Source organism: Sinocyclocheilus rhinocerous, unplaced genomic scaffold, assembly GCF_001515625.1.
Source record: "Sinocyclocheilus rhinocerous isolate Xijiao unplaced genomic scaffold, SAMN03320098_v1.1 scaffold1858, whole genome shotgun sequence".
Taxonomy (NCBI): domain Eukaryota; kingdom Metazoa; phylum Chordata; class Actinopteri; order Cypriniformes; family Cyprinidae; genus Sinocyclocheilus; species Sinocyclocheilus rhinocerous.
Window position 1 is genome coordinate 459,383 of NW_015647052.1, and position 14,032 is coordinate 473,414.

The following is a 14,032-nucleotide window of genomic DNA, read 5'->3' on the forward strand; positions in this document are numbered from 1 at the left end:
ATATATATATATATATACAATCTAGAAAATTATGTCAGGTGCTGATTTAAGCAATTAATGACCCTTTGATAAAGGCTTCTGACCTTCTGTCACATGGTAAGTGTTAAGCTAGTTCTAACGCAGCTCTGCTCACGGCACATTAGCACTGGCTCTCATTTATCAGGCTGAGTGAACAGTCAGCATATTCTCACCACAAAAATCTCCCGCTGCACCCCACCCCAGCGCACATTTCTCTACATCTTGATTCATTAGGTGGATGGAAACCAGGCTGCTCTAGCAGAAGGGGGAGAGGAATGTTGTCTACTTTTTTGTTGAGCTTCAATGATTCATGCTATGAGCAAATTACAACTTAACAGGTGGATGGTGCTTCTGAGTTCCACTTGCACCAGTCTGGCAGAGGAAGACACCCTTGTGACTGAAGGAGTGTGTGACCACATCACCACACTGGTGTTTGGGGTTTATTTATTCATAAATTAAACCAGGTTCTAAAACTAGGGGCATTTACATTATTAATATTTCTATGGACATTAAAATACTTTAAATATTTTATTTTCATGGAGCAATAAACCAAAAAAAGTTGCACCCTCTGAATTAATCTATTAACTACCATAGATTCTCAGTTGTTAATGAGATGATAGTTAGTAAATTCGTTAATTTCTATACTGAGGCTAAATAAGATACCAAGGTGGGGCTCCACATGTTTGGCTCTTACTTTGGGGTTTGGATGTCGGCTGATGATGAGGCTGACTGGGCCGGGTCCACATTCACTCAGGATAGCATAGGCTTCACTCAACGCTGCGTGTCTCAGGCTCACAGAATCCACCTCCAGGAGCTGGTCTCCTCGACTGATACACACATACACACACACACAAGTCAATATAATCAAGGATTTGATCAAAACTGAACACTAAAAAAATAAACTGTTTTCCACATTCAAAATAAAGGTAAGAAATGTTTCTTGAGCAGCAAATCAGCATATTAGAATGATTTCTGAATAATCATGTGACACTGAAGACTGGAGTAATGATGCTGAAAATTCAGCTTTGCCATCACATGGATAAATTACATTTTAAAATATAACAAAATACAAAAAGTTATTTTAAATTGTAACAATATTTCACAATATTACTGTTTTTTTTTACTGTATACAACCTTTGTGAGAATAGGAGATTTCTTTTCAAAACATTACAAAATCTTACCAACCAGAAACTTTTGAATGATAGTGTAAATTGGCAAATTTAACATTCATGCTTTCAGCCTGGACTTAAATGTTGATAACGCTGCAGGACATCTCATATTTTCTGGAAGCTGGTTCCAGCTGTGGGAGGCATAATAACTTAACGCTGTCTCGCCATGTTTGGAGTGAACCTTACATATTTTTTGCCGACTCAATCCTAATGATTTAAGAGATTTATTAGGTTTATATTCAATAAGCACATCCAAAATATATTTAGGTTCTAGACCAGTGAACGATAGAGTATAATATATATCATATGATAACGGGGATTACCGTTGATGTATGCGGTCCAAGGGTATTTTAAGTGTCAACCCAATTGCATTTGTTGTATAAAAAAAATAAATAAATACATGTCTGAAAGTGTATTATAGCCTTATCTTTCTCTTCAGACAGCTGCAACCACTTTCACAACTAGATCCAACATTCAGGATCTCAATCTCCTGCCATAAAGACCCCATTCATGGGTTTCTGGCTCTTACCACACATTCTTTTTCAGTCTGTGAGGTGTTTCATCTAAAAAGGAGCGACTACACACAAACTCTAGCAAATCACAAACAAACATGCAAACAACGAAGAACAAATTAGGTTTACTGGATGTTTTATACATTAGAAAAAAATAATCTGCTGCAAACACGTGGACAGACACATTGTGGGCTCTGCAGGGAAAATGAAGATCTATGCGATTGGTCTTGAATAAGAAATAATTAATTTTAATTTACCACTCAGCAACTGTATATGAGACATGTGAATCTGCGTGGGATGCACATGACCACTATATAACCAAAAGTCTACCTGAGCCTGCTATCCATTTTTGCAACAGATCCTGGCGCCAAGCTGTGGATGTAGATCCCAGGAGTACTGTTTTCCAGTGTTAGACAACAGGCACCGATACCCAGCCCCACACCTGGCTCTGAAACACACACAAAAACAGCACTGCTGAGTCTTATTTCTTCTATTTATCTGGTTAAAGGGATTTTAAATATTCTGTCATAACAGGAGGGAAAGTTTTAATGGTTCATTATTAGATAGATACAACAACTGCTGAGGTGAAATTTCCCACTGAACCTAAGGGAAATCAAGCCTAGAGTCTTTGATTTAAAAGACTTACATATTTGTAATTTAAATATGCATACACACTGCAATAATAACCTTCATGTCAAAGAAGTATGTGGTGTCCCTGAACTGAAGAAGTTAACCAAACTCAAATAATGAGAACGGCACTTGGAGGGTCTATATATTAGCATGACGATCCAAGAATAACAGTTTTCATTTTGGCAGGATGGTTTATTTAGAGACATAATGAACCCAAAACTTAAACACGCATTCATCCTGACACACAGGTGTGTGTCTATGCTAATAAAAATAACTTTAAAGCCCATTTCCTTGGAGTAAAAAATATCATGAGCCAATTTCAAATGGAAAGGAGTGTTGCAATAACTTTAGCTGATTATTAAATTAATATAGGCCTAATGTTTAATCCTCAAGACTGTACAATTTACAAAAAGCAAACACAGTACACATAAATAAGCAAAACTATTACTGTGGTGGTACAGCTGTTAATTTTGTATACACTACTGTTCAAAAGTTTAGGGTCAGTAAGAATTTTTTATGGTTTTGAAAGACGTCTCTAATGCTCACCATGGCTGCATTGATTTGCATTGAAAATTACAGCAAAAAAAATAATATTGAGAAATATTATTACAATTTAGAATAATATAATATATTTTTTTTATAATTGAATAGAATAATATAACGTATTATAAAATGTAATTTAAAACAGTGAACAGTATTTTCTCCAGGATTCTTTGATGAATACAAAGATCAAAAGAGCAGCCTTTGAAATAAAAATCTTCTGTAACATCATAAGTGTCTTTACTGTCAATTTTGATCAATTTAATGTGTCCTTGCTGAAAAAAGTATAATTTTATTAATTAAATTAAAAAGTATTAAGTATTAATAAAAAAAAAAACACTTACTGAGACCAAATTTTTAAATGTTAGTGTACCTCTCTACAACTCACTGTGTTTGTTTTATCAAAACGCCATGATTGTACCTTTGTTCAGTGTAACCTCCATGATAATTCGATCTTTGGGACCAGGCCCCTTACGAGAGTCCCCATCTTCAAAGCTAGGAGGGACTGGAGTCCCACCACTGGCATTTGAGTTTGGAGAGCTGGATCTGCTGAGCAGGGTAGGCGTGGGACAGGGTGTAAGACTTGGGCTTCTCAGACGGGTCCGTACTGTTAGGGTAACTACTCCCTTCTTCAGTTGCTGAAAAGGAGAAAAACGTTATCCATTAGATGCTGAATGGGACGAACACCTAAGAATTCCTAGTAATTTCCGTTTTTCCAATGACACAGAATTCAAAGAAATGGGCCTGAGATTAACAGTCCGGAGTTAAATCTTTTCTGAGGTTTTATGGACCGCTGCAGGTGTTTCTGGGGTGACTGAGCAGTTTACCTTGAAGGTCTGAATGGCCTGCTGGTGCGTGAGGCCAACTGAGGTTTCATACATTTGAAATGCTTTGTAAATGTTTTTCTTCATTTGTAAGTTGCTTTAAAAGCAACAGCTGAGAGCAAGTAAATGTAAATGCTATTGTGCTAATGTCATTGTGAAGAAAAAGCAAACAAATTGAGACTGTTATATTACACATAATACACTATATTTAGGCTTATCACAGAATCTGGAATGCTTGATTTTGATTGGTCAATAGAAGCATTCTGTAGTCAAATATTTTATTAAATAACGATGCTAACCTGTTTACTTGACAGTTGCCCCTGGAAACTGATTTACTATATTGTTTTTTTTTTCCTCACATAAGAAAACAATAAAATATACGAAATGATATATTTACACAGTCTTTTAGGGTATATTTTAGCAAAAATGACTGCACTTTATGCCTTGCTTGTGCAAAGGCTTATACTTTAAATATGACAAAAAGTGAAGGTCTGAGGTAAGGATTAAACTATTCAAACATCTTAACTGTAATTGGCACAGTTAAGGGAAACCTAGGAAAAGCCAAGTCTGGGTGAGTCATCTTTAAAGTGGCCGTGCCACATAATAATTATTGTTTTGGGCCATTGCAACAGAAGGAACTGGAACCAGGCATCAAGTTATACCGAATAAGGGAAAAATGAAAAGGAATGAGCTGAATGCTGCAGCAACCTGTCGGATCCCAACTGTATCCAGCTGCTGAGGGAGGGAGTGTTTGCGTCCTCCTCGTGCTGGCTTTTCTGCAACGTTACTTCCTGTATCACCATTTTCTACGATAAGCTCATCGTCTTCACCAACAGACTCCAGACGGCTTCCTCCACCTGATCATAATGACACCATCAAGACATGAACTTGAAATGTAAACACACACTTAATTCAGTCATTTATATTCACAGCGGGAGAAACTGATCTCCATATGTCTTAATGTCTCTGCTGATTAACAAGCATAATCAAAAAAATAAATAAATAAACTATGTAAACAATTTCAGTACACTCTGATCTTTTGCAAGAATCTATCATAAAGAAATTTGAATTGGTGGATCCACTCTTGGCCATAATACAGCTTAATCTCATTACAAAATTTTCATGCTCAGCAGTGTTGTGACTTGATACAACCGGACATGTTCGACCTTGGGATCTGCTGCGGAACTTCATTGGTGTGGGGCTTCGGCAACATCCCTTGAGACCCTCAATCCTGCCACGTTCATCCAGTCTGTCAAGATCTGTAAACTGGAAGACAGGAGGCAGAGGGATTTAGGGAACATGCCTTGAACAGAGAGAGGCAGAAAACATCAGACTGGCTCGAAATGAGAAACACTGGAGAAAGCAAATGTTTCCTGTGACACTTCCTCTTAAAAATGTAAGCCATAAACATTTGTTTGCCCTTCACTGTGCAGGAGTATAGGGAATGTTGCACACTCATGCTGGTGAACGCTTTCATATTTTCACACAGGGAGATCAAATCTCACGTATAAATGAAAGCCAATGTTTTCTTGGAGATTTCTTGGAGGTGTGGAATGGAAATGTGTCATGTGTTTTATGCCCTATGATTTAACCAATAAATGTTTGTACTCTAAATTATATAGCTTTACAAAACTAATTTCAATACATATTAAATTATATTAGTTTACAATCTATTGAAGTTAGTTCTGCTAAGTAAGTTTTTTGCTTTTAGTTTCTTCAAAGTTTAATATAAAAACTAATTTAAGTCAGTACAATTTGCTAGAAAAAAACAAATTAAAGGGATAGTTCACCCAAAAATGAAAATTACCCCATGATGTACTCATCCTCAAGCCATCCTAAGTGTATATGACTTTCTTCTTTCAGACGAATACAATCGTAGTTATGTTAAAAACTACTGGCTCTTTCAAGCTTTATAATGGCAGTGGGTAGTGATTTTTCCACATTTTGGAAGGAAGTAATATACACGTAGGATAGTTTGAGGATGAGTAAATCATGGGGTAATTTTCATTTTTGGGTGAACTATCCCTTTAATACATTTATTCAGCAAGGATGCCTTTTTTAAAACCATTTACTGTAAAATGTTACGAATCTCGAAAAATCAGCACAACTGTTTTCAATATTAATAATAATAAGAAAGGTTTCTTGAGTACAAAATCAGCATATTGGAATGATTTCTGAAGGATCATGTGACACTGCAGATTAAAGTAATGGCTGCTGAAAATTCAGCTTTGCCATCACAGGAATAAATTACATTTTAAAATATATTAAAATAATTATTTTATATTGTAATAATATTTTACTATTAGTGTTTTACTGTATTTTTAATCAAATAAATGCGATACTTTTTGAAAAAATATCAAAAAATCTTACCGTCCATAAACTTTCAAATAAACTTTTTTTTATGATAATTGTGTCTATCTCATGATCACTGATTTTATATGGTAACCACTAAATGTGCTAAATAAGGTGTTAAATTAGCTTGACTTGTCACAGCACTTTCAAGTAGAAAATTCTGGGCCAAATTTAAAAGGTTCTACATGCTTAAATGATCACTAATAATAACTATAAACATAAAATGCAATTAAGTCATTATGTTAATTAACTGCAACTATGTAGTCAACTTTACATATGTGGATGACTTTGTAAGTAAGCTACCATAGAACAACTTTTGACCTGGAAAAATCTTGCATAACACTGATTGATATTAAGTTGATTTAAGGTTTCTTTAAATGTGTATTGTGTGTGGCAATGGAAGTAGTGCATTTATTTTTGTAATAATTTCCAATGGCATTTTGAAGTCAGAAAATCTGCTTCATTGCACCACATTAATACTGCTCTTCCTTGGCTGCTGTGAAAAAGAAATACCACAGTGTTTTCCCCTTCTAACCGCCTAAGCTTTGAGAATGAGCTACGGTTTATCGCACAGCTCATGCATCCTGAAACAAGTTCAAACCGCAACATGTAAGGGAAGATTCACTGCTCTCTTTTCAGGCACGCAGACAGGAAGCCCTTCCCTCCGTTGTCAGAAATGGGATCTGTCTCCTGCATGAACAAGCTACGCTACGCTGTTCCTTAAACCCCATACCTACGTGCCTCACAGGACTCATTGTGACAGTCACAGCTGCGTCCTTCTACCAGATCCTCCCCTTCCCTATTTTTTGAAAATGTGCTGCCATGTTTTTCCCTCCCTCCCTTTGTCTCATCAAAACCCCTGAGCCTGACACTTCAGAACAGATATGGAGACACACCCAACACTGTCAGCACTGGACACCCACATAATAGCAACTGCTCATCGCCCTCTTCTGCTGTGGCAGGGTGCTGAAAGGGAGTGTAAGAACATTTTGGACAGATGATTTGGAATGGAAGAGTGAAAGGGGAAAGCAAACATATGGCAAACTGAAAAATTAATTAGCCCAATTACAATCTCCATTTCATTTTCTGCTTAATAACTTAATGATAGGGTTCTCACACTTTCAGACCAATGAATTTCCATGACTTCACCTTTTCCAGTCATTCATGATCACTGGACAAGGAATTTAAAAAATCTGTTTTATAGAGACTGCACTCAGAAAAAGTCATTTCTAGCTGGTGAAATATTTTAAAGCAGACCACAGTAAAGGGGAAAAAGTTATTTGCTGATGGGCTGTGATTCTTGCATAGCACATTCAAGAGCTATGAATGAAAGCTATATGGGTGTAAATGTTGCTGAGCTCCAGCACAAACCTGCAAAAGACGAGCAGCATTCTATGCAATTCGTCACAGTTGTTTACTGACTGTAAATGAAACACTCTGTTATTTAAAAAAGAGGGAAAAAGTTAATTTGCCTAAATAACTTGCTTCCCAAAAAAGCAATATGCAGTAACTATAGGCAAGAAAAAAGTTGGTTTTAGTGCAGATGTTGTAGATGATGTAATTTTCTGAATCAGAATTTCCCATGACTTTTTTTTCCAAGACTGAAAAAAATCACAATTTTAAAATTCTTCTTAAAATTTATTTTTCCAAATTTTCCAATGTGATGCCTATAAGGAGAAAACTCAATAGAAAGCCACAGTTTCTCATTTCAATATCGCAGGACCTCTGCTAAGAAAGTTATACTAAACAAAAACAGCATGTGACCAGGACAGTAAATCACGGGAAATCAGCATGAGAGCAAACTATATTGTTTAATCCTCTTTCAGTCCCCATCACCCTGTACGAGCTTCCACTCTGTCATTCATTAGAGACTAAAGCCTGGATTGAGAGAACAGCTCACTGGAGACTAGAGAACACAGGATGAGAGGAAGCTCCTCATACCTCATCATGTCTCATAAGCCTTTACTTACACGTATTCATCTATGCAGTGACAAAGTGAATCCAACTGATGTTTAACTAGGTTAAGATGGTATTTGTCTAACAATGCAAAGATTCTCAGAAACAACTTTTTAAATTATATATAAAGAATAAAGGAATCTATCTATTTATCTAGCTATATATCCATGCATCTACACACCTATTCCTCTGTCTACACTCTCAGGAAAAGAGGTACAAAAGCTGTCATTGGGGCTTTGCTTTTTTAAAAGGTACCAATAGGAAGACAGGAGGCAGAGGGATTTAGGGAACATGCCTTGAACAGAGAGAGGCAGAAAACATCAGACTGGCTCGAAATGAGAAACACTGGAGAAAGCAAATGTTTCCTGTGACACTTCCTCTTAAAAATGTAAGCCATAAACATTTGTTTGCCCTTCACTGTGCAGGAGTATAGGGAATGTTGCACACTCATGCTGGTGAACGCTTTCATATTTTCACACAGGGAGATCAAATCTCACGTATAAATGAAAGCCAATGTTTTCTTGGAGATTTCTTGGAGGTGTGGAATGGAAATGTGTCATGTGTTTTATGCCCTATGATTTAACCAATAAATGTTTGTACTCTAAATTATATAGCTTTACAAAACTAATTTCAATACATATTAAATTATATTAGTTTACAATCTATTGAAGTTAGTTCTGCTAAGTAAGTTTTTTGCTTTTAGTTTCTTCAAAGTTTAATATAAAAACTAATTTAAGTCAGTACAATTTGCTAGAAAAAAACAAATTAAAGGGATAGTTCACCCAAAAATGAAAATTACCCCATGATGTACTCATCCTCAAGCCATCCTAAGTGTATATGACTTTCTTCTTTCAGACGAATACAATCGTAGTTATGTTAAAAACTACTGGCTCTTTCAAGCTTTATAATGGCAGTGGGTAGTGATTTTTCCACATTTTGGAAGGAAGTAATATACACGTAGGATAGTTTGAGGATGAGTAAATCATGGGGTAATTTTCATTTTTGGGTGAACTATCCCTTTAATACATTTATTCAGCAAGGATGCCTTTTTTAAAACCATTTACTGTAAAATGTTACGAATCTCGAAAAATCAGCACAACTGTTTTCAATATTAATAATAATAAGAAAGGTTTCTTGAGTACAAAATCAGCATATTGGAATGATTTCTGAAGGATCATGTGACACTGCAGATTAAAGTAATGGCTGCTGAAAATTCAGCTTTGCCATCACAGGAATAAATTACATTTTAAAATATATTAAAATAATTATTTTATATTGTAATAATATTTTACTATTAGTGTTTTACTGTATTTTTAATCAAATAAATGCGATACTTTTTGAAAAAATATCAAAAAATCTTACCGTCCATAAACTTTCAAATAAACTTTTTTTTATGATAATTGTGTCTATCTCATGATCACTGATTTTATATGGTAACCACTAAATGTGCTAAATAAGGTGTTAAATTAGCTTGACTTGTCACAGCACTTTCAAGTAGAAAATTCTGGGCCAAATTTAAAAGGTTCTACATGCTTAAATGATCACTAATAATAACTATAAACATAAAATGCAATTAAGTCATTATGTTAATTAACTGCAACTATGTAGTCAACTTTACATATGTGGATGACTTTGTAAGTAAGCTACCATAGAACAACTTTTGACCTGGAAAAATCTTGCATAACACTGATTGATATTAAGTTGATTTAAGGTTTCTTTAAATGTGTATTGTGTGTGGCAATGGAAGTAGTGCATTTATTTTTGTAATAATTTCCAATGGCATTTTGAAGTCAGAAAATCTGCTTCATTGCACCACATTAATACTGCTCTTCCTTGGCTGCTGTGAAAAAGAAATACCACAGTGTTTTCCCCTTCTAACCGCCTAAGCTTTGAGAATGAGCTACGGTTTATCGCACAGCTCATGCATCCTGAAACAAGTTCAAACCGCAACATGTAAGGGAAGATTCACTGCTCTCTTTTCAGGCACGCAGACAGGAAGCCCTTCCCTCCGTTGTCAGAAATGGGATCTGTCTCCTGCATGAACAAGCTACGCTACGCTGTTCCTTAAACCCCATACCTACGTGCCTCACAGGACTCATTGTGACAGTCACAGCTGCGTCCTTCTACCAGATCCTCCCCTTCCCTATTTTTTGAAAATGTGCTGCCATGTTTTTCCCTCCCTCCCTTTGTCTCATCAAAACCCCTGAGCCTGACACTTCAGAACAGATATGGAGACACACCCAACACTGTCAGCACTGGACACCCACATAATAGCAACTGCTCATCGCCCTCTTCTGCTGTGGCAGGGTGCTGAAAGGGAGTGTAAGAACATTTTGGACAGATGATTTGGAATGGAAGAGTGAAAGGGGAAAGCAAACATATGGCAAACTGAAAAATTAATTAGCCCAATTACAATCTCCATTTCATTTTCTGCTTAATAACTTAATGATAGGGTTCTCACACTTTCAGACCAATGAATTTCCATGACTTCACCTTTTCCAGTCATTCATGATCACTGGACAAGGAATTTAAAAAATCTGTTTTATAGAGACTGCACTCAGAAAAAGTCATTTCTAGCTGGTGAAATATTTTAAAGCAGACCATACTAAGGGGAAGAGATTATTAGCTGATGGACCGTGATTCTTGCATACTGCAACCAAGAGCTACGAAAGCCATACAAAAATGTTGCTGAGTTCCAGCACAAAACTGCAAAAGATGAGAAGTTTATTCAATGGATATTATATGCAATTTGTTACAGCTTGTTACTGAATGTAAATGATACGCTCTATCTATCTATCTATCTATCTATCTATCTATCTATCTTTTATTGTCATAATAACTGTACTTCTTTCATAATGTTCATAAGAATTTTAAAATTCAAAAATTTACAATGCGATCCCTGTAAAGAGTAACTAAACAGAAAGTAGTGTTGTCACGATACCAAAATTATGTCTTCAATATGATACCTGACTAAAATATCACAATACCAATACTGAATCAATACCACAACAAAAACCTAAAACAACAGGAAAAGTAAATGAATAAGATTTCAGAACTTCTGTTTTATTTTTAATAAAAAGCTGGAACCTCTCATTTGACTAGCATGTTCCTGCCCTGATTTTTGAGCTATCTACACTCTCAGATAAAAAGGTACAAAATCTGTCAATGGCGGTACCCTTTCAAAAGGTACCAATATTTACCGTTAGGATCAAATATGCACCAATAAGGGGTAAATAAGGTACTACGGTGCCCCCTCCAGTAACAGCTTTTGTACCTTCTTTCCTATCCATCTACCCATCCAGTCATCTACATTCAGTGCTATATATAAAAGGAACTATATATGGTACAGTATCTTTTACGGTCTTGTTTAATATTTTTAAGCTTGAACAGTGTCACTATGAGTAAATGATTGATAAGGACTAGAGGATCACAAAATAACATCTGTCAAAAGTTTCCTGCTGTACAGTGAGACAAACCCAAGATGTACTGCCCCAAATTCACAGCTATGATCAGCAGGAGCCATGGAATGCTAATATAATTAGACAGCAGGCAAGACAGTGGCTCTTTTCCATTTTTTTTCTCCTGAAAGCAAGAACGTGTTCGCATTATAGACAGTGGGGGGCGGTGGGGAATGACCAACTTTACTACAGAACATCTCAAGCAAAGCATCATGGGTGCTGCTCTCTCACTGTATGCAATACTTTAATCCTAACACGTTGAGTTGTGTGGTCCTGTCAGTGTGGCATTGATTCAGATAATGGCCGGCATTAGCCATGTTGTCATTACTGATCACCAAACCAGTGCAACGTCTCATTTTGTATGATTAAACATTAACGCTGTGCGGCATTAGTGATTTGATGCATGCCTGCTTGCGCAGAGCAAATGAATAATTTGTTATCTGTGATGAAACAAACAAATGCTGAGCCAATGGTTGCTTAGTAAACAGTGGAACTAATATTTTTCTGCCAAAACAACAAATAAAAACCATAAGAACATAAATGGGGCCCTGGCACACAGATCAAAAGAGGCAAACAGATAAAGCAACTGTGCTGTCCTTAAAAGGAAATGCTGTATTTTAAATCACAACATGCTGCAGGTATTTAGACTTTGCTGAAAAATATCAGGAAAGTCTTGTTCTTATCAGACAAACCATTGAAGTATGTTTGCTTTTTATCAAACACCTCAAAGAGGTGCCAGTGAAAGTTTAAGGGAAGACAACAACACATACTCAACCTAACAAACAGATTATGATTCTAAAAGCAAACTTTTAATCATAAACACTACCAAAAACAGAAAACCGTCTATTTTAGCTCGATCTGAGGGCAGCTGAGGCAACACCAGTTGAAAGCGGCAGATAATCAGGCAGATAGGTGGCAAACGTACGTACCAAGTCCTGGGTGGGCAGTGAAAGGCTGCTGGCCCTCACGTCCTCCACATCCGGCTCCATGTTCTCCTTCTCCTCTCCAGGGGAGGGAGAGGCGTCCGGACCAGAGCATGTGCTCACTAGGTCGGGCAAGCTGGTGGACGGGTACTTGTGGAAGTCCACTTCGGATTCATCCTGGGAAAGGAAGGAAGAGCAGCTGGAGAAAGCATGTTGTGTGCCGTCGTTGAGCCTGTGAGTATTTTTAACTTTATCTCAGAAAGCCGAGCGGCGAGGCCATCAGTGCTTCACTGTTCAATTTTTTAGCTGCTACAACATCTGCTTTTGACATCTTAATGTGCTTGAATGTCTTTATACAAGGACCACATCAAGAGCTGCTCATCATTCAAGCGTGAAGATGCTTCCCAGTGCAATGACACACAATTATTGATATAGTATGAGGTCGATTTGCTTATGAATTCAAACTCACCCTGCTGGCCACTACCAGCTGCACAAGTCCAGCAGTGGAGCGCAGGATGGCTACAGCCTCCTGGTGTGAGAGTCCAACCAAGGAGTGACCGCTTATCATCAGTAACTCGTCACCTGCCTTCAGTCGGCCATCTCTGAAATCAAAAAACATCCAAAGCATGATCAGGTCATCCCCATCTCAGTAGAAATAAAGTGGTAAACTTTGATAAAATGTGATGTGTAATGCTATAACACAGATTTTATAATGTTTTTATAATAGAATCACATGATGAATGAGTTTGAACAGTTTTGTGAAGTTTTGAGTTTACTTTAAGCATTTATAGGCTTTCGGGTACACTAACTCAAGATCATGTTTTTAAATGACCCTGTTATACCAGTCCAAATGCAAAGGGTCAACTTAAAAAAAAAAAAAAATTTATTGACCTTGAGAGTCCAAAGAATTGTACTGCACTGGTTTTATTGATGTTGAGCAAAACTCCTAGGACTAGTTCGCAAAAGTAGGTTTTTTTTACATACCAGAAATGAAATCAGAGATAGCCATTTTGTTTGTCTAGAGCCAAGGATTCCAATGATATAAGACACTTGACTCTATGACAAGTTACGGAGTTATGAGTGATTTTGCGTTTTTCATCGCTGTAGCGCCCCCTATTGTCCGATTGGTGTGAGTCTTTGCCAGTCTCTCCCCAAATTGAGCTCTACCATCAGGCCGTTTCAAGTGCCTTATGGTTTGGTCTGCACAATCAGTTTTACGGCAGAAAAATAATAAAAATCCTTACAATTAATAGGGTTTCAGCGCTTTGCGATTGAACCCGTAATTAATGACAAAATGTATTTGAACTGAGAGAATACAGAACATATTCCAAACTATTTTTATATTTGATGTCCTTGATGACCATGTGTCATGTGCCAAGAGAAGGAATTATCTACTTTTGGAGCTTCAAAATTGTCTAAAATTAATTCTGGATCATCCACATTAATTTTAACTATTTATTCATCTAGATCAGTGGTTCCCAAACCTGTCCTGGAGGCCCCCCTGCCCTGCACCTTTTGTATGTCTCCCTTATCTAACACACCTGATTCCACTCATCAGCTCATTAGTAGAGACTGCAAGAACTAAATTGGGTGTGTGTCTGATTAGGGAGACATACAAAATGTGCAGGGCAGGGGGTCCTCCAGGACAGG

General features: G+C 36.9%; 1 protein-coding gene across 1 annotated transcript in view; it reads right to left on the minus strand.

Annotated features, from left to right (window-relative positions):
* Positions 1-14,032, minus strand: part of LOC107708617 (PDZ domain-containing protein 2-like) — a 74,391-nt gene that overhangs the window by 12,632 nt on the left and 47,727 nt on the right. Inside the window, exons 6-13 of the mRNA XM_016512896.1 lie at positions 12,852-12,984; positions 12,389-12,559; positions 4,860-4,959; positions 4,356-4,550; positions 3,697-3,734; positions 3,291-3,507; positions 2,030-2,147; positions 713-845 (exon numbers count right to left, since the gene is read on the minus strand). Of these exons, the coding sequence (XP_016368382.1) occupies positions 713-845; positions 2,030-2,147; positions 3,291-3,507; positions 3,697-3,734; positions 4,356-4,550; positions 4,860-4,959; positions 12,389-12,559; positions 12,852-12,984 (1,105 nt within the window). The remainder of the gene's footprint in view (positions 1-712; positions 846-2,029; positions 2,148-3,290; positions 3,508-3,696; positions 3,735-4,355; positions 4,551-4,859; positions 4,960-12,388; positions 12,560-12,851; positions 12,985-14,032) is intronic.